Source organism: Coloeus monedula, assembly GCF_965178545.1.
Source record: "Coloeus monedula genome assembly, chromosome: 16".
Classification (NCBI taxonomy): Eukaryota; Metazoa; Chordata; class Aves; order Passeriformes; family Corvidae; genus Coloeus; species Coloeus monedula.
This window is the reverse complement of record NC_138796.1, coordinates 8,756,131-8,777,338: the sequence shown is the minus strand read 5'-3', so window position 1 is coordinate 8,777,338 and position 21,208 is coordinate 8,756,131. Positions and strand designations below refer to the sequence as shown.

At 54.7% G+C, this 21,208-nt stretch overlaps 1 protein-coding gene across 1 annotated transcript in view; it reads right to left on the bottom strand.

Moving 5' to 3' along the window:
- The window catches only part of PRKCB (protein kinase C beta), a gene marked incomplete at both ends in the record, with an annotated part of 89,547 nt that overhangs the window by 28,079 nt on the left and 40,260 nt on the right, over positions 1-21,208 (bottom strand). Inside the window, 5 exons of the mRNA XM_082291855.1 lie at positions 1,085-1,219; positions 1,599-1,755; positions 9,243-9,371; positions 10,588-10,699; positions 20,211-20,293. Coding sequence (XP_082147981.1) covers positions 1,085-1,219; positions 1,599-1,755; positions 9,243-9,371; positions 10,588-10,699; positions 20,211-20,293 — 616 coding nt within the window. The remainder of the gene's footprint in view (positions 1-1,084; positions 1,220-1,598; positions 1,756-9,242; positions 9,372-10,587; positions 10,700-20,210; positions 20,294-21,208) is intronic.

Here is a 21,208-nt window from a genome sequence, read left to right as displayed (position 1 = left end):
GGCTGGTGATGAGCGAGGCTGAGGCCTGGTAATGCCACTGTGCCACACACTGTGCCCAGCTCAGCAGGGACAGGATGAGACTGGAGAGCAGTGGGAGCACCTGCAGCTCTGCCCAGGAGTGGCACGGTGTGGGCACCCAACCCACCTAATTCCTCCTCCTCCTCCTCTCCATTCTCTGCTCTCAGGGAGACATGTCCATCTTCCATGGTGGAAAACCCAGTCTGGGGTATTCACTCAGCTTGGGAATGCAGCTTAATTACATCCAGAGTTTACTCTCCAAAGGACATTTAGTGTCTCTTTTCCATTATTACACTCTCCAGGGACAGGTAACACAGCTCTCAGGCACCAGTGCCTGGGGGAAAACCAGGGAAATAAGGCACCATGTGTCCTGCTGGGGGAGATAAAATGGAAATGGAGACACCCATCCAGGGGTGTTCCAGACCCACTGCGTTCATGGCTCGGTGCTAACAAGCAGCTGTAATCACACACTTTGTAACTCCTCCTTGTTCTGAGCAGTGCCCTCCACAGCCCACCAGCTCCAGCCAGGAGTCACAGCTCAGAGGGTGCCCCCCAGCACCCCCTTGCAGCCCTGCTCTCCCACACACCTGAGGAAACCATGGTGTCTCTCCAGTACAGAAACTGAGGGAATCCAAGCAGAAAATGCTGGAAAATGCCTGTTTGGCAGATGCTGGCAGGCAGGGCCAGCTCCTCCCCAAGCCCCCACAATGAGACCCCACGGGAGCACCAGCCCTTCAGGCAGAGCAGTCCTGGGTACCTGTGTGTGCCCCTGGGAAGGAAAAACCCCCCAAAGCCCCCAGCCCAAGGACATGGAGGAGGTCACACAAAGCCAGACCATGCCTTGCACTCAGACACTGCTCTGGCACCTCTGGGCACCACACAGACAACTCCCATGGCACCAGTGACCCTCACCAGCCTCAGAGGTGGAGCAGCACCTTCCACAGAGCTGGGACAGGTGACTAGAGCAGAAGGAAGCTGGCAAGGTCTGAGGGGCGGCCACACCTCCCACCTACAACACTCTGGGCTGCTTTGTGCCCACAGTGTTCATAAAACAATCACATCTCACCATCCATCCACTCCCGACTTCTGCAGCTCAGAGATCCCAAAGGACAAGGAGCCCATGAAATCATTCCTGCTGGTCAGATCCCAGTCCCAGATCTCCACAGACAACCGCCTGTCTTTGTCTGCCTCTTTCAGTTGGCTGGAAGAGAGGAAGAGAAAAGGGATGGTTTTATCCTGGAAGCTGTTCCCACACCACCGTGTCCCCTTATGCTCCACAAGAACACGGATTCAAAGGGAAGGGATGGTCCTCAAGGCCTGTTGAGGTCTCCAAGATTTAATTTCCCAGGCACATCCAATTCACACAGAGCATGGAGTTCCTGCCCTGACACACTCGGCTTTGAGTGGGGTTAGGGCAGAGGTTTGAATGCTTCTGTGCCACTTACAGAACAAAAAGAATCATTTCTCAGTTGAATCAGCTCAATGCCTCTGAATAATTAAATCAGAGCAAATAAAATCACATTAATTCTTGGTGGTGAGAAAATTCACTTTGCAAATTTAAATGTTTTCCTTGTACTTACAATTTAAATGTCTCATTCCACTCAGGATTCAGGGAGCACTTGATAGTTTTGGTCTTCTGTTTGCTTTCATTTTTGGGGTCAGGGATTAGTTTAAGCTTCACGTAGGGATCTGACAAGCCATTAGGGTCCATAGGAACTAGGTTTTTAGCATCTCTTACTGGGGAAGAGAGAAAGAATTAAATTCAGTATTCCAGCTATAAAAATACCCAACAAATGACAACTTCCCTGTGTGCCAAGAGTAAGTGTGAAAATAGTGATTAAAAGCAGAATTAAACTGGATCTGTGCAGACATGGGCATTACATGAGGAACGACATAATTAACGCCGAGCAAACACAGCTCTCTTGGATGGGGGAGGCTGCAGGGTCGACTCAGGAGATTATTTTTACTTTCTGACAGGATGATTTGTTGTTTGCTCTCAGTTTTAAGCAGTTTAAAGCTGATTTGTTTCCTCTTGCCCCTTGGGAAGCAGAATTGCACTGATTTGTGAGGGCCTGGGGATGGAGCTTTCCTCGAGGAGTGGAAACAGCAACGCAGTGGCAGCGGGGTGGAAGCTGGTACCCAAAGGCAGCGGAGCAGCAGCGGCCACATCCAGCACCCAGCTCCCCCCTGGGGCCCCTCGGGCTCAGCTGCCATGGCCCTGGGGAGCTGGGGGATGCCCACAGGGCACCATCACTTGCCCACTGGGCAGCACTGCCCTGGCTCCAGGGCTGCAGCGTCTCCTCCGGGAAGCGGGAGCAGAGTGGGAAGAGCGAACCTGAGGTGACTCAGCTGCTTGTAATTGGATTGCAGCTTGGACAAATTAAATACAGCCAGGCTGAGCTGAGTCTCTTCACCCAGATTAAGTCCAAAAGGGTCTGACTGCCAGGAGAAGGATCTTATCTTCCCCCTCAGCCTGAGCAGAGATATCAGAGATGGGAAGTCCAATGGGTCAGGATGGAGCCGAGCCATAACCTGGGGAAAAACTGTTTGCAAGGAAGCCCGGAGCAGAGCTGCCTCCCCAGGTCTACACAAAGCCCAGGGATCAGGCACAGAGGGTCCTGCCATGTCAGGAACAGCCTGAAATCCCAGCAGGTCCCACCAGCAGCTCTGCTGTGAGGCTCACGGAGCGCTCAGCTTCACCCCCTAATCCCAGGAGGAGGAGGAGGAGGAGGAGGAGAGCTCCAGGTGTGTGTGCAGCACCACAGGATGTCAGAAGGTGCTTTCAGAGTCAGAAGAGTAAAACCAATTGCCCAGTTCCCAACTCACTCAAGGAATTTCTGATGAGGTTGGGAACTAGGGAGTTTTGAAAAGCGAATTAATGCCCCAAAATCTGCCATCTATTGCTGTCCTCCTGAAGCACTGTCCAATTTCCAGCTCCACGGAATCACACTCGTAGCCAAAATTCAACTCTGCATTTATAAACAAGCTCATTTATCAAACGTGACAGCCCTGACAGCAGCTTGTGAGACAGGGAGAGGTGTGAGCCTGCCGGGAGCCGCCGGCTGTCCCATCCATCCTGCAGCTCTGTGCTCCCCACGCCCCTGGGAGGAGGCACAGCCACAGCCACCTCCTGCCCCTGCAGCAGGGAGGGAATGACTTCATCCCCAACAGTGGCACAAGGGACCACACTGGGGATGCTGTCATAGAATCATCGAATCCTCGAATGGTTTGGGTTGGAAGGGACCTTAAAGCCCATCCAGTGCCACCACTCTGGGGCTCCCTCTGCATCCCTGGCGCTGCCACGGCACGGGGAACGATGCTCCCAGTGCCCTGCTGAACTGGGGCCTCTCCACACACCCACCCTGGGCTCTTACTGCCTCTTATCATCTTCCCGGCTTTAAAATGATCATGAAAATGTGCTTTCAGTGCCCCTGCCCACTTGCAGCACGGGGAGCTGCAGGAGCCTCAGGGAAGGGGAGGATAGCCCAGTGCCACTCACAGGACTGGGCACCGACCGGCAGCAGCGGGGCAGGGGAGTGGGATGGTCCTCGCTGGTGACCTCACCCTTCACCTGCCCCAGGGTCAGCAGAAACACCCGAGGACCCCCCATGTGAGCAGCAGAATGAGCCCAGGGCTGGAAGAGGTCGCTGGGCTCTCACATGGCCGGTGTCCCCTCACTGGGAGGAGACACAGAATGATGTCACACGGAACCAGCTCCGACTCTGCTCGGTGTTTCATTGTCCCAACAGCCAACACAACATCCTCTGGAGACTAATGAACAACCCTCTGTTATTTATCAGGCTGCCCTTCGCTTCTTTAAGGAACAGGAGAAGCCGTTCCTGGCCCTCGCAGTTAATCAGTTTATGCCCTGAAGCATGAGATTTGATTACCTCATGTTATTATCTCAGCGTGCAGACCTCAAAATTTCATTAATGGGAATAATTTTATCTATTCATTTAAAAAAACCAAAATGCTTCTGCTTGACCTTAAGAAACTTCCTGACTTTTCAAGCAGAAATCAACAATTAAGTGAAGGAAAAATAAAAACCTGGAGCGGCACAGCAGCGATATCTCACGGCAGGGGAGATGTGCTCCTCGCCAACATTTATGGCATTTATTTGACAGTTAAATTTGATGTAAAATAGTTTTACTTCTCTCATATCCTGACAGTTTTGTGCATCATTAAGAAGCAGTAACATCATTATTAACAGTGATGAGTAAGAATATTATGATCCCGTTTAAAGCAAGTCCTAAATCACTCAGGGCACCAAGTCTGGCCAAGGAGATGCCACTGTGGGCTCAGACCATGGTCAGGATGAGATGTTGGTAAGTCCTGGACATCTCTGGACTAGGGGGTTTAAGGAGGCAGTGCTGGCAGTGCCCTCCTTCTCTACACAATTCCCGTGGCAGTGGGGACACTGCTCCACTGCCACAGCAAGGAGATGTCACCCACTCTGCCTTGCAGGGCCAGAGCAGGCAGAGCTGGGTGAATGATATTTGAGTAATTTATTCTGCAAAATTTGCAAAAACTTCTCAATAACTGTTCAGACAACATCTCTGAGTTACTCTGGCAGCCGTAACCGCGGAGCAGGCTTGGGAAGAGACACCCACATCTCCAATGGAAAACGTGGGAAGCAACATCAGTCTGCCACACGCCCAAAGCAGGAGGGAGCATGGGCTCTCCAGGCAGCTTGGGGAGCACGGAGGTCATGGCCAAGAGCTCACTGTGGCTGTGAGAGCAGGGCAAGGCCCCTTCCCCAGCTCCCAGGGTTTCAAGGAAAGGCAAGGTTAATACGCTGGATAAACAAACCCCAGAAAGTGATTTCCTAAATATGCCACACGGGGTTCACTTTGATGTGAAATTAAAAAAAAGCCCACAACAAACCCACTACTGCCCTGCTCTCCAGGCAGCTGCCATGGGCTGTCACATCCTCTCCCCTCCTCTCGGAGCACACAGGGCCACGGAGCGTATTCAGTGCAGGAAGTTCTGCTCCCACTGCCCTCCAAAGGAAAAGGCACTGCCACAGGTTGCCCAGGGAAACTGGCTGTCACATCCCTGGAAGGGTTCAAGGGCTTGGAGAAACCTGGTCTAATGGAAGGTGTCCCTGCCCATGGCAAGGGCTTGGAGCTGGATGGTCTTTAAAACAAACCACTCCAGGATTCTATGGATCTGCAAAAAACCCTTCCAAAGCCTGGCTCCCTGCAAGGAGAGGTCAGAGCTCTACCCCCTTGGCCCAGCCCATCACCTCTACTGGCCCTTGATTCCACAGTCTTGGATGGGATTTTGGGGAGAGGAAGGCCCTCAGGCTGACCTGCAGCACTCATCTTCCTCCCTGAAGCAGCACCAACATCCCCAGCCAGGAGCAGCCCCATCCCAGCCAGCACCTGGCACTCGGATTAACACCCTTGTGAGTTAAAACTTTTAATTAATGCTCTGATAAGAATATATTTGCACATGTTCATACAATGGAAAAGGCACAGGACTCATTATGGCTGCATCTGCCTGGGCCGGTGATTATTAATTAACGCACTTCCAGCTCGTTTATTTAATCACGGCATAATTGGTTTCAGTTTTGGTCACTGTTTTCCCTCATCAGGTCGGTAAATAGGGAAGCTCCGGTCCCGGTAGGCACTGCCAGGAGTGCCGGGGGGCTCAGCTGGCACCGTGGGCCCAGGGCTGCCAGGGGGGTTCAGCTGTGCAGGAACCACTGGGAACATCGGCACGTGGCCAACATTCCCGAGGGACAAGAGGGAACCCGAGATGGTCCCGTCAGGCAGCCCTTGCAGGAGCACAGGGCACCCTCTGCTCCACACACACAGGCAAAGGCCACACTGGAGATTGCCCACACATGCCCTGACCCCACAGCATAAACCCTTCAGTGCGGCCTCTTAATCCCTTTTAAACTTGGTACCTTTTAGACCTTCTCCCTCTACCCCACCGCTCCCCTGAGAGGAGAGATGCAGGAGCAGTGGGATGCTCTGACACATGATGGACGCAGCTCCCACCGGAACGTGGTGGGAAGAGCCGGCTCTGGAGAGGAGCCGTGCGCAGAGTCCTTCATGCAGCTCCCACCCCGGAGCAGCAATGGCTTTAATGGACTCCCAGCCTTCACATCCTCCCCACCCTCCATTTTCCAGATGCAAATATTCATTGCCCTTAATACGACAGGCTCAGGCATAATCTGCACTGGAAGCTTTGCTGTTACAGAAGCAGAACTGCACAATGCCTCGATGCCACGTTCATTTGCTGTGATCTCCTACTTTGTTCTGCAGCTTTTTCCCACTAATAAGACACTTGTTCAAAGCCCAGAGCAGGACAAGGACTGTGAATGTGCATTTGCTCCTGTCCCACACCAGCCAGGCAATGCCCTGCCTGCTGCACACCTGCCTCCTGCACCAGGGGCTCAGAGACACATCCACATTCTAAATATTGGGAAGGAATCCTTCCCTGTGAGGGCGGGGAGGCCCTGGCACAGGGTGGCCAGAGCAGCTGTGGCTGCCCATCCCTGGAAGTGTCCAAGGCCAGGCCGGGTGGAGCTTGGAGCAACCTGGTCTAGTAAAAGGTGTCTCTGCACATGAGCTTCAGAGATGAGTTTTAAGGTCCCTTCCAACCCAAATCATTCCAGGATTCAATGATTCTATAAAAATCTGTTTTTGCCATCGGGAGTGAACGATCGGCTTTACAAAGAAAAGGGAAAAAAGCAGAGTAAGAAAAGAAAAAAGCACAGAGCTGAAGAGCATACGGCAAATCCCTGTTCAATTTGTCAGCTCGAAGAGGAAAATCCAAGAGGAGTTGGCCGTGCCCGTGCTGCCGCCTGCAGGCACCGGCCCGGCCCTGCCCGCTCCTCCCTGCGCCGGGCACCTTCCTCACGTCACAGATGGGATGCTCTGGCCACGGGAAAGCTCCCGAAATTCCTGGGCAAGGGTCCCCCAGCTCGTGGGACAGCGAGAAGCTCTCCCCCATCACAGCAGCCCCGTTTTCCCGAGCAGCGGGACCAAAGGTGGGCTCAGCCCCGGCCAGCGCTGCCTCCCACCCCCGCCAGGCTCCGGGGCTGCCCCTCCCGACCTCGACAGAAACTCAGCCCCTGCCCGCCCCACGCTGGGGTTCCTGCGGAAACCTGTAAAGGGCATTTCCCACCAGCAATCTGCTCAGAGGCAGCCTGGCTCTGCCCCCGCCCGCTGCCTCCCCTGCCGTGCCCCGCTGAGCCCCCGCAGCGCAGCCGGGGCAGCTCCTGCAGGCATTGCTGGGGTCGGGGAATTCCTCTAGGGTCATCCAGTCCAGCCCTGCCAAGGCCACCAGTGCCCCACGTCCTCAAGTGCCACATCCACACGGCTTTTAAATCCCTGCAGGGATGGGGACTCCACCTGTATTTCCATGAAGGAATTTCCCCAATATCCAACCTGAACCTCCCCTGGCACAGCCTGAGGCTGTTCCCTCTGCTCCTGTCCCTGTCCCCTGGGAGCAGAGCCTGAACCCCCCAGCTGCCCTCTCCTGTCAGGGAGTTGTGCAGAGCCACAAGGTCCCCCCTGAGCCTCCTTTGCTCCAGCCTGAGCCCCTTTCCCAGCTCCCTCAGCAGCTCCTGGTGCTCCAGCCCCTTCCCCAGCCCTGTTCCCTTCCCTGGACCTGCTCCAGCCCCTCAGTGTCCTCCTTGCCGTGAGGGGCCCAGAGCTGCCCCAGGACTCCAGGTGGTCCCTCTGCAGTGCCAGCACAGCACTGGGTGGCTCCATCTCCTAAGGGCTGGGCGCCCACTTGTGCTTTGAAGGCCATCTGGGCTCCCCAGTGCCCAGCTCTCCTCTCCCAAAGCACTTCTACTCCTCCGCCAGCTCCATGGCAGAGCTGGAGAGCTCAGCATGCTTCCCTTCCGTTCTGGAAAAGCCAGCAGCTGACACGTTTTCACCAACACCTCCATAAGGGGCCAGAAATAAAACAGCCTTTCAAAGCCAGCTGAAGAAATGAAAATCCAGCTGCACAGAACGGGCCTGGGGAGCTTCTCCTGCCTCCAGAGCGGTGGGAACACGGTGCCAGGGAGCCTGTGGTGCCAGCAGGAGGGTGAGCTCTGCACCCCGCTGGCATCTGATGGAGGCTGGAGGGAATCAGGATCATTCAGGTTGGAAAAGACCTCCAAAGTCAGTAAGTCAAACCTTCAGGAAGGTGCCTGGGAAGCAGGACTCCTGAAAACATAGTTCTGCCTTGTTCACTGAGGCTGTTCTTTAAGGATGAATAAAACAAAAAAATAAATTATAAAATCCTCCTCAACTTTTTTGAATTTTTCATTAACATTTTCAACAATTTTGTGTTTTATTTGAGAACACTGCTGATGGCACTCCCCAGGGGACATGCACCCATCAGAGCAATGAGGAGCACTATGGGATCCCACAGAGCCAACCCCATCCCACAGAAACCAACCCTGGGGATGTCACAGCTTCTCTGACTGCGACAGGATATGAGAAACCAGACTCCTGCAGGAGAGCCAGCCAAAGGCAGTGGGATGATGGAGAAGGATCCGGTGTTGCCATGGGTGTCCCAGCCCGGGCTCCCCGGCCCACTCAAGGGCACTAGCCCTGGCAGCGTGGGCACAGGGGAGGCACTTCACACCCCTGGCTTTGACTCATCCGGGAATAACCGCGACAGCTCGGCCGCCCCTGCGGAGCTGAAACGCCCGGAGCTGCCTGGTCACCCCGCGTGGGCAGGAGCCTCCTTCCCCACATGGCTCAGCCTGCACCAGACAAACCCACAGGGACTGTCACTGCCGTGCCCACGGACAGCAATCCCTGCCTCCGACCCCGCTGGCGCTGCTTCCCAAGACACCAGCCCCCAGAGTCACATCTTGGTCTGGTGTCCCCATACTGGGGACAAGAGGCTTCACAAGAACATGGCTTAATGTTTTGTGAGGTGCTTATAGTCATGGGGGAAGCATTATTTTCTGGGAACTCAAAATCCAGGTGGCAAAAGCCTCTAGAGATGGGAAAATCCTGTTCCCTGCCACAAACCACACCCTTCCCAGGGTCCTGCAGACGGTGAAATTTTACATCATTCAAAAAGCCCTTTGAAAAGTCCGTGACTGGAAGTGCCAGCAATACATGGAGCCCTGGAGCCCCAGCCAGGCTTTGCCAGAGGGCTGGAGTGTGCCCGGAGAAGGCTCAAAGCCTTGTCCCCCTTGCCAGTGCTCCTGGGCACTGACAGCAGCCACTGCACGCCCTGGGCAGCCCCTGTCATGCACGTACCTACAACGGTGAGCACGTCCTTGTCGATGTCCGCCCGGATGTAGATCCGGCCCCGGCGCTCCGTGTGGTCCGTCCCGCACAGGCTGGGCACGTTCATCACGCAGCGCTTGTGCACGTTCATCATACAGGCTGGGGGACAGAAAGGGACACTCAACACCCTGTCACCTCTGCCAGGGCTGTGAGGAGGGGACGGGGACAACCTGTCCTCCTTTTAAACTGGGATGTTGTGAGGGACTCTGGGATAAACACGCAGCAAATGGACCTTCAAAGGCAGCTGGAGACTCCGCAGAGCCTGGGCACAGGGACCCACCGCCAGCAGCTCTGGGTCCTGCCTGAGAGACCCCAGGGCTCTGGGCCCTTGTTAAACTACTTGAGTTCTGCTGACTCATTAAACTTCTCTTCCCTCACCCCCTGGATGCAATGCCAAGTACTCAGCTGGATCCACTAGGAGCCAAACAGGGGCATTAGAAATTACCTGTGTATCTGTATACACACAGAGAGGTATAAAGATCTATCTATATATAAAGATACATATATATGTATTTACATTTTAAAGCAGTTCACTTCCCCTTGGCAAGATGCCCCAGGTTCTAAGGAATATGCTGTTCCCACGACAGCCAAACTTCCCTATCCCTGAGCAAGGAGCAGCCAAGCTTGCTGCTCCCGCCGCCAGCGCCGGCACATGCTGCATGTCCCAGTCCCCTTAAATAGGAACATACAGGATTAACTTGGAAAATTACTGATTCCGTCCTTTCCCTCTGCTTCCACCCCCCGTTTTCTCCTCCCTGCGCAGCAATTCCCCCGCTGGCAGTGCCGAGAGCCGGGAGAGGCGGCGGCACCGCGCGGCCACGGCCACAGGGTGTCACTCGGAGCCAGCGCTGGAGAACGGGCGTGCGGAGGGGCGATGCTGCAAGGATGCTGCGGGGGGACGAGGGGGGATGCAGAGGAGGATGTGGAGGGCGGGTACTGCAAGGATGCTGCAGGGGATGCTGCTATGGGGGTGCTTCTGGAGAGGGTGTTTGGGGGGGTGCTGCTGCAGTGGGGGCTGTGGGGGTGCTGTGGAAAGGGATGTGGGGGGATGCTGCTGCAGAGGGATGCAGGGAGGTTCCCCCCTCCATCCCAACACCTTTCCCTCCTCCCTCCCTGGAGCAGCCCTGGGGCTCCCCACACTGGGTGAGAAGGTGTCCACTTGTGCCCCTCGGGCACTCAGAGCCCTGCAGCTCCACTCCGGGGGCAGAGGGCACAGGCTCTTAGCTACAGCCCAGGATTTGGGGTGCCAGAGCCCCCCATGGGGTGCGTGAGCCCCGGTGCTGCAGCCAGAGCCCCCATCCCGTCAGTCACTTACTGTCACATTTCATCCCCTGGTGAATGAGCCCGTACAGCAACGACCCGCAGTGGTCACAGAAGGTGGGGCTGGAGTACGTGTGGATTTTAAATTTGTGTTTGCTCCGGGGATCCTGGGAGGGAAATAAAGGACAAAGATTATAAACTTCCATCCAGTGTTGGCAAGGCACCCCTGCTCTTCCCATTCCAAGTACCAGCTGGCTCCGGAGGTGCTGCTAATGGACTTCAGTCAACTGCCACCGACTTGTGGGGACCTTTTCCAGCAACCTCCAGGATCCAGCTTTATTCCTCTTCATATGTGTTGCCATAACAATGAACAAGCAATGCACTGGCTTGGCTGGGGATTTACTGTTTTTCAATAACTCAGTCTTAGCATGGAAAACACCAGGTGAAATTGGTAGGTATGAACCAACAGAAGGGCTGGACACTGCCCAACTTCCATGCAGAGCAGGAAAAACCCATGATTCCATCTATATTAAGCCTGCCCAGGAAACATCTCTGTGCTCTGGTGCCAGCCCTCCCCTCACACTCCCAGGCATTCAAGCTGCTTAGGGGATACTTTAATATTTTGAGCTTCCTTAAAAGCAAGGGCAGATTTTTGCCCAGCAGCAGAGGATGCAGACCCAGGAGAGCCCAGTTTATCCCTTTATCCCTTGTGCAGGCACCAGGCAAACTCCTGGGCTCCAGCAAGGGTCAGCAGGAGTTAGAGCCAAACAAACCCAAATCATGGAATCCCAGAATGGTCTGGGTTGGGAGAGACCTTAAAGCCTGTCCAGTTCCATCCCCTGCCATGGGCAGGGACACCTTCCACTATCCCAGGGTGCTCCAAGCCCTGTCCGGCCTGGCCTTGGGCACTTCCAGGGATCCAGGGGCAGCCACAGCTTCTCTGGGCAACCTGTGCCAGTGAAAACTTACAGAAGAAACAACTCAACACGGAGATAGAACCAAGCACTGGAACAAAGCACTGTGGCAGAGCAAGGGTTTGGCACTTCTTGGTATCTTCCATGCAGGAGAGGACAGTTCTGGGAGCTCGGGAGAGCCTGGAGCAGTGGGGCTGTGCAGAGGAGGCTGCTGGGGCTCCACACCCCTGGGAGCAGCACAGGAAAGAGGGAAGGTTCCGGCACGGAGCAGCTTGATTTCATCTCAGGTTAATTGTTTAAGGGTTAGGGATGAGGCTCAGCTCCCGGCTCCGTCATTTGAGCTGAGCAGCTTTTTAATGGCCTGGAAAGCTGCCCGGGCATTAGCAAAGACACCTTTTCAGGGCACTCCGAGCAGAGTAAATAAATAAAGACTGGAATCAGAAGCGAGCTATAACATCGCTGCCAATACATTCCATCCCCCTGAAATTAATTTCCCAGCACTGTTGCATTGGAGCTTTCAGCTGCATTAATCACCAACATTCTGCTTTATTGCTCAGTACCACAGATAACCCCAACGGCACCCGGGAGGGGGAAAACCAACAGAGCTTCCTTTAACTTGGTCTGTGCAGTGCCAGGGATTGATACAGGCTTCAGCCAAGGCACTGAAACTGGAAATATCTCACATTTTACCTCAAGGAAACGGCTTCCAGACACAGCTCCTAGCGTGGCTCCAGCTAGCAGCTCCTCTGCCAGCAATGGCACAAGGAAGGTTGAGGGGATAAGGGGTCACAATTAACCTGTCCTCTGGACAAGCAGCCAGTTCTGTCCCTGACTCTGTACATCTGAAAGCCTTTTGCATTCCTCAAACATTTGTAAGACAGCAGAGAAATTAAGCCTGGATTTTAGGCTAGAACAGGAGGTGGGGGGAGTTTCTCCCCATGAAACTTGGCGCAGGCAGCCAAGAGGCAGCCTGGGCTCAACCTTGAGGTGGTCTGGAAGGTTCCTTCCAACCCAAACCATGCTGTGATCCTGATTCCCTTGCCAGTGTCCTGGGAGAGAGGAGGTCTCTGGCTGCCCAGTCCTGCATCCTGCAGAGCCCCTGGGCACCGTATCCCCCTGCATCAGCCACCACCAGCTTCCCTCAGCAGCGAGACAAGGGCAGGGGGATGCGGGGCAGCTCTGGGAGAAGCCACGTGCCAGCGCGTGACACGAGAGGGATCGCCCCCGAGCGCTCCGCTGCTGCGCTCCCTTCCAGAAACAGATATTCCTGTTTAGGCAAGTGAAAGCTTCAGTCATTCATAAAAACCACAAGCTTTATGCAAAAGGAGACAATTCCCACTTCATGCGAAGGATGTTGAATTCCCACTGGAACCCAGAGTTCGAGAAGCCAGAGCTGGAAAAGCAAAGTGGCAAAACAGGCTGGGTTCCCCAAACCAGCACCCCCTGCCCAGAATGGGGATTCACCTTCTGCTCCCACCCCCTGCTCCAGAGAGACCCGTACCCAGAGGGGCAAAGCCCAAAGGCTGGGAGGGTGATGGAGCAGGCAGGCCTGCAGAGAACAGCTGCTGGGCTCTGGTGGAGAGTGGCTCGTGTCACCTTGACCAAAGCCTTAGAAAGAGCCAGAAACTGGCAGTTCTGGGGATCATTTTTGAGCAAGGCTGAAGTCGCTGTACAAAGAGACTATTTTTGTACCACGGAGACAGGACTGACGAGAACACTGCGTATGCAGATGCTGAGACTTAAAACAAGAATGGTTTAAAAGAAGTTTGCCAATAAAAGAAAAACCTCTTCTCCTCCCCCACCAGCGCTGAGCCAGCCTGAAGAACGGGGCAGGAACAGCTTTCTTTGGAGCAGAGCTGGAAAATGCCATGAGGAGAGCCAGTACATGGCGAGGCTCTGCCCTTCCCTTCCCAGCCAGTGCTGCCACAAAGCCAACAACCTCTGCACTGAGGGACGCACGCCTGGAGCGGGGACTGGGGTGGGAGCCAGGGAAGGCGAGCAGCTGCTGTGGCTTTGAGCAGGAGGCACTGATCCAGTAAAGGTGGCAGAGCCCACCTGGCTTCTGCTCCCCAGTTCGACAACAGGTTACTGGTCTGACACGAATCCCATCCCTGACCCTGAATAACTGCATTTGAAGTTTCTCCTGTTTCCTTGTGTAAATAAGAAAAGAGTTCCTCCCTGTGAGGGTGGGGAGGCCCTGGCACAGGGTGCCCAGAGAAGCTGTGGCTGCCCCTGGATCCCTGGGAGTGTCGAAGGCCAGGCTGGATGAGGCTTGGAGCACCCTGGGATAGTGGAAGGTGTCCCTGCCACCAGCCTCCCAGAGCACTGGAACTCCAAATCTCCTGCAGCAGAGCCTTGGGAAGGGGCAGCTAGACCCACACCGACAGCCAAGGGTGTTTGAAACCTCTGCACTGACATTTGCTGCATTTGACAGAACACAGAGCTTTGTTTCGAGATTAGAGGCTGCTGCTTTCCCTGTCTCATTGCAAAGAAAGCTTTAAATTATCTCTCTGAAGAAGAATTAGCACAGTTCATGTGAAGACACCATTTTAAAGTGAATTTCATAGTGATTTAAACAGCATAACAGCAAATACAACACAGCCACAGCTTACTGCCTGCACTCAACAAACCCTGGCAGGGACATACACCCAAAATCTTGCATTTGAGTCCCACATTTCCCGTGTGGAAAATCCCCTTGGTATGCAGGGAACAAGTCACAGCAGACAGAAGTGGACCATCATCCCTTCCAGGGAAAGCATGGATTGCAAGAGGCTGGGTCAGGGGTGGCAGTGTGACTGCTCCAGGTGGCATCCTGCCACTGTGCCAAGTGGTTCTTACAGACAGCGGGATGTGGGAGAGGGGAAGATGAACTGGAGACAACGGCATCCACCAGAGACAGGGACCAGTCCTGCCTGGGAGCTGCTGCCCTGGCCATGCACCTCCTGCATCTCCCCACCGGCCTGCACAGGGCTGGGAAAACACCTTTGGTGAGAAACAGCTCCATGTCCCAGCAAAAACCACACAAGGAAGTTCAGGAACAAGGGAGTGAGAGTGATGGGTGTTTGTGTCAATGAGAAGAGCCACAATAAATCACACAGACAGCACTCAGAGGAGGTTACACACGAGAGCAACACAGGTCCTGTTTGGGGCTTAAGCAGGGGTTGGAACTTGGTGGCCTTTCCAGTCCCTGCCAACTGAATCCAGTCTGTGATTCCCTGATTCTGCAGCATCTTTTCTGCCACTCTCTCCTCAGCAGCCTACCCAAGCCTGTCACACTCTGAAGGCACTTTGACATTGCTGCACCAGTGAGTGACACCAGAACTGGTTACAGCGTTCCAGCCCCAGACAAGCTCCCAGAGCACAGGGCCCAAGGGCACAGGGGCTGTGCGGGCAGCGGGATGGAGGCAGCAGGAGGAGGCAGCTCCTGGGGAAGGACCAGCAGCAGACACGGCCACGGGCACCGCGCTGGGGCTGCTCCCGTGTCAAACACAGCCTGCCCCTGGCAGCTCCCAGCAAGTAAATACATTTTTATTGACAAAAGATCTCATCCTCTCGTCAGACAACTGCAGAGGGATATGGATGACAGTTGTTCTTCTCTGGCTGCTGCTGCCAACACCAAATAAAACATTCTCTTTTTCTGAGCAGCAGAAAAAAGCCAAGCTCAGCTGCTCTCCCAGAGCAGCATTTGCATCTCAACATCCTTCAGACACGTTTGGTAACTCACACATGCTTTGAGAGTCATTCTATTGCACCTCCAGGAGAGGGGGGCTCCCACAGCACCTTCCCTGCAGCCTCCAGGTGCTGGAACAGCACAGAGACCTCCAAAACACCTCCCTCCTACAGGCTCTCCACTGGTGCCACCCGGGTGGGCACAGGCTGCACCACCCACCTCATCACCTTCCCAGTGAGGGACAAACCCAGCTCAGCTCCAGCCCTGGGACTGCAGAGCCATGGGAAGGGCACGGACTCATCCAGCTGCTCCAGCCCCTCCTTCAGCCAGCAGCTGCATCTGAGCTGGGGTCACCAGATACCCCCTCCCACTCCTGAGACAAGGAGAGAAAAGCTGCTCAATCACAAGGCTGAAGCCATGGCAGCCTGGCAGGAGAAAGAGCCGGGCTCCGGCGGGGCCGGGGAAGCACCAGAAGGTGCTGGGAGGGAGCAAGGCAGAGACATCTTCATCCCACGGGAACTGTCAGTGGCTGCCGGCGGAGCAGCGAGCAGGTGCCCTCGCTCCAGGGGCAGATGGCACAGCACGAGTGCTGGAGAAGTTAATTAGCAGGACAACAGAAAGCAGCAAGTTGCAGGAAGGTTGTGAAGATTTGCCAAAGCACCGGCCAGGGCAGCCCAGAAGAGCAGGAGCTGTGAGGAGGGATCGGGGTCCTGTGCTCAGAGGCAGCACCTCGGCGAGAGGGGGCCTGGGGCACAGCATGGAGGCCTTTCCATGAAGAAATTCTTCCTGAAATCCTCTCCCCAAGCACTAAGGGGGACAAATTACATGCAAAATTGAAATGTAGCTACACTGGCCCGTTACCTTCCCAGAGCAACTCTGATATTTATTAACACATCCTGATTAGATGACCTTTAACAGGATCATGCAAAGAAGGTCATTTTAATGATTATTTTGTCTACAATTTAAATAATTATGCATTCTACTAATAGCTCCAGCTATAATTAGGTTTGCCAACTGGAATACATTACACAGGCTGACTCTGGGTCCTGGAGACCTTGTTGTGGGTCAGACAGACACTGGCTGTGGGTCACACACTCCAGCCCAGTGGTCACACCAGCTTTGCCTCCTGCCAACAGGAGAGCCAGGAGTGCCAGAGCTGGGAATGGGGAACAGCAGAAATGGACAGGGAGGGGGGTTTGGGCTGCCAGCCCCTACAGAGTACCTCACCAGTTCTCCCTTCAGGAATGCTGGGACAGACCCCAGGCAGACAGGACATCAATGTGGATCCAAAGTTCTGCCATGCCTGCAGACCAGGGTAGCACAAACACAGCTCTGTGTCTGCAGCACCAGCGGTTCCAGCTACACCTTCATTCCCTGCTGCAAGAAGCAATTAATCTTTCATTTTTTCCTGCTTGGAGACACTATCATGTGTAATTGTCCTCTCTCCCAGATGGAAGGCTCCTGTGCAGAAGGCTTGGCAAGGTTAAACACACAGCCACACTCTCACCCTCCTCAAGGAGGTTCAAACACAACCAGATCAAACAGAAACACCCCAAAGTGGGAGCACTCAACAGTGACAGAGACTCTGACATTTCACTGGTCTCCAGGGATTCTGCTCTGCTCCCCAAGCGTGCAACACCAGCTCCCCTCGGGTTGTCTCTGCACGCACCAACCTCCATCCCCTACAGCACTTCAGCACACCCTGAACTTCCAGCTGAAGAGTTTTAGTTCAGTAATCAGAATTACCCAGTTGTTAAAATGTAAACATTCAGATAGACCATAAGCACTGTACAGATGCAAACTGATTTTCTCCCCAATTCTCCAGCATTATGAAGACACAGAGATCAAGGAGCTAAGTTAGAAGATATTTTTCTTTTAACAGATTTTTTTTCCCTGGGCTCCAGGTCTAGGCCACAGGAAAAAGCAGCTCTGGGATCCCAGCTGGCATCAAAGCCCCAGCCCAGGCTGCAGCATCCCTGCACTGCTGAGCTCCCTGCACAGCTCCCTTCCCTCTCCAGCTCAGCAGAACCACTGGCCCATTGTAAGGATGAACCCACTGTGAGGTTTGACACATGCAATAAATTAAACTCCTTCTTTCTGCAGGATTCACTGGAGATTCGTATTTGTGGAAGAGTTCCCAGCTTGCTGCACCAACTGCAAAAACACATCCCTGTAACCAGCACAGGCTGATGCCACCAGATCTGCCACCAGTGCAGGTGGCTCTGGATTCACACCATGGTTATCAGCAACCATGGAGCAGAGGGAAACTCCAGCTTTCCATCATTCAAAGCAAAGCCCCTGTCCCCAGCTCATTCCTGAAGCCAATAAGGCATTACTGTATGTTGAAGGAGCTCTTCCTCTCCTGATTCAAAGCTCCTTAAGGATTATATGATTATATAATTATAAATATGATATATTATAATTATGCTGCTGTAAGAGTGCAATAGGAGGGAAGCTTGCCCTGCCTGCATTCCCCAGCGACACCCCCATGTCAGAGGAGCAGGGGAGAGACCAGAGGGGCTCTGATGCCCTTTGCTAGAGAGAAAAAAAAAAGAAAAAAAAGAAAGGAAAAAAAAGAAAAAAAAAAAGGAAGGAAAAAAAAAGCGCTATAAAAGGGCCATTTTCTCCCTGCTTTAGTCCCAAGAACTACATTCCCTCTTCATTTCCAGAAGTTAAGTATTAAAAGATTAATTGACAGTGCTGGGCAGCTGTTACCTGTCTGCTGCCTGTGCCACGCTGCTGATGCTCCCCCAGGGATAACAGTGAGTGACAGGGAATGTGACCAAGGGCCTTTACACCAGCCCTGGTATCGAGTGGGGTCTGTTAAATTTGTGACAATTTTATTTAGACCCTTCCCTTCCCAGGCAGAGGCTGCCCACAGTCACCCAGAGCTGCCGCAGAGACCAGCTGGGACCTGGCTGCCCGAGGGCCCCTCGCTGTCCTCGTGTGCCACAGCTCGGGCAGGTCTGGTGGGAGGGAAGGCAAAACGTCCTGTGTGTGTTCCCTCAGCCAAAGCTCTGCGGGGACAGGTGGAGCGTCCCCCAGCACCTGCAGCCACCCGCTGCCATCCAGGAGCTGCGCGGGGCTGTGGCAGTGCCAGCACGGGCAGGCAGCTGCATCCCGGCCCTGCCCGCTGCCAAGCCTCATCTGCCTCGAGCAAGGTGAAGGGATTTCAGCATTTCTGCCTCCCCAGGCACCCACCCGGCCGCTCCCAGGGCCACCCACAGCCGTGGGCCGGGGTCCCCTCGCCGGCACCCGCTCAGCTGGGGCGGGAGCTGGGGCTCTGCTCAGCCACCAGCTCCTTCCCCCTCGCACTGCACCTAAAGCCTTACAAGCGAGATTCCACCTCGGCACGCTCAAGGAGCTCAATGCCTATCAAAGCAGGTGGATCCGGGTGGGTGACATTCACCTCCCACAGCCCGAAGCGGGTCACAGCGTGCGACGCGCCGGGGCCCCGCTGCCTCTGACTGCGCGTGTTTGAGATGACAGAGAACAAAGTGTGAGTGTCAGAGCTGCAGTCACACGGCCAGAGGGAACCTCGCAGTGCCACATCATGTCACAGCAAAGGGCTGTAAAACCCCCGGCACCGCCGGCTTTCCACGGAGGGAGCGCGGCACACGCGGGGACAGAGCTCGGCCACATCCCACAGAGGGACACGGACACCTGCACTGCCTGGGTGGCCAGGCTCGACCCTCAGGGAACGGATCACACCCCCACCACCATTCCCTCATCTTTTCGTGCCTTCTCAGCTCTCCTTGCCCTGTTTCAGCAGCGGCGGCAGCAGGGGGTGAAACTGCCCGGGAGAAGGGCAGAGACATGTCGGAAGCTGAGGAGTTCAAAGCCATCAATCACATCCCTCTCCTGCAGCTCCATCCCCTCCAGTGACCCGCTCCGGGCCAGGGCACTGGGACAGTGCTGTGCACACACACACAGACACCACTGCTCCCCTGCACAGATCCCGGTAGTGCCACAGGCACCGGAGATGGAAGAGGGATGCTCCCAGTATCCCAGGCAAGCCTCTCTCCAGGCAGGCAGCAGCTCCTGCCCACGCCTCCCCTGGCAGTCCCTGCTTGTCCCCGGCACAGGAAGCCCTCAGGAGCTTCTGTCCTGTGGGTGACAGCAGTGCCACCCTGCCACCTCCTCCTGGGTTTGCTGCACCGGGGGTGGAGGAAGAGCCGTCGGTGCCGAAGCCGCCCTGTGGAGGCTGCACAGACACCACAGCTCAGGAGTGGGGGACAGCCACCACCCGAGCCCAGAACAAACCTCGCCAACTGCTGATGCCCCCTGAGAGCCTCACCCCCCCAAGCACCCTCTCTCCCCGTCACAGGGCACAGCCCCATTTTGGGAGGGCGACCAACAATGCGTGTTTAGCCTCCACCTTCCGCAGCCTGTTACGCCGCCTGCTCCCACCACTTCTATTTTTAAGGGTGAGAGTTGTGGTGCTCTGTCGTTTCCCCAATTTGAGCTCCTCTCTCCCAGCAGTTCCCCAAATTAGCCAGTTTCCACGGTAAAACACAGAACCTGCCAGACGGACCTGAATGGCGCTGGCAGAGCCGGGCTGGGGAGCCCAGCTCTGCTGCCCCCAAGCCAGGGGATCCACCAGGAAAGAAAATCCTCGGGGAAATAAGGATGGGGACTTAGCCAGCAAGTGTTTGGGTGGTTTTCTGGCACAAGGGATAGAAGGACATTGGGGCAAGGCTGCAGGCTCAGCCCCAAAGGGAAACCTCTGCCTCCCCACATATTCCCTCTGATCTGCTGAGCACAAGTTATTGGGTAGTTTGAGTGTTTTAGGTATCACAGAAATGTATGAGAGTCCCCAGAACTATGGAATCCCCATCCCTGAAGGGATTTAAAAGCCATGTGGGTGTGGCACGTGGGGATGTGGGGTAGCAGTGACCTTGGAAGTGCTGGGGAATGGTGATCTTAGACTCAATCATAGTGTCTTTTCCTACCTAAACCATCCCATAAATTAGAGATGCCTGTGAAACAACAACCCAGGCGTGCCCTCAGCAAAGGAAGCTGGAGGAGCATCTTCTCCAAGTGCTGTGAAGCCCAGTGAGCCCCCGGCCCCGCTGTGCCCAGGGCTGTACTTACATCCGAGGCAGGGCCCTTGTCGGCACCAGGGCAGGAGAAGGTGACGAACTCATGGCACCGCTTGTGCACCACAAAGCAGCAAACTGCAAAGAGAACACAGGGACAGGGTCAGCGGCATGGCACAGGATTGGCACCACGAGAGCCAAGAGTTAACAAAACAAACCACGGTTATGTTGGATTTCTGAGCAGTCCCAGGAGGTTTTTTTAAGCAAACCTGTGGCAGATTTTTAAACCTTATGGAACATCCCCAACCAGATCAGGCATTTTGGTAAAACTCAGCAGAACAAAGTGTTGAGTGAACGTCAGAGGAGGGCTGGGAACACTTCTGTTCCTCTGAGCTCATTGTCACTCGCGGCACACGCTCTGAGGTCACCGCCGGGAATAAAAAGAGGGAGAATCTGGCGTTCGCGGGTATCTGAGCTGAAAAGTGCATGTGGCCAAAAATGGAAGATTGTACTGAAGGGAACAGGTGGGCAATTTTCCTCCCACAGCTCTGCTTTTCTTCAGCATCTCCCCAGCCTCCGTTTGCCAGACCAGAAGACACGCACGTCTTCCTCCCCTCACACACGTCAATGACAGCATTGCCCTTCTGGGAATGACACAGGGAAATCAATCCCGACATGCCACTGCCCAGACTTCCAGGCAGAAGTATCCAGAGCTAAACCCCCATCCCCTAAACCACCAAACCCTTTCAGCACATGCCAGTCTGAAGTTGCCAGCACTATTTCTGCAGTTTGTGCAGACAAAGCACTGTATTTCAAGGCTGATTTTTTCCCCAAATGCCAAATAAGCACCTCACCTTCAGTGACAGATCTTAAAGAATCATTTGTCACTGTTGATAACTTCAATTGATGGGCCAGATCCTCCTCCAAGGGTCTCAGCCCCTCTGACCCTGCAGCTGGAGGTGGCAGCACTGCTGGGGCTCCCCAGGTCTGGGGAACAGTGGCACCACCTCGCAGCCCATGTCACCTCTGTCACCTCCTGGGTGCCAGGTCTGG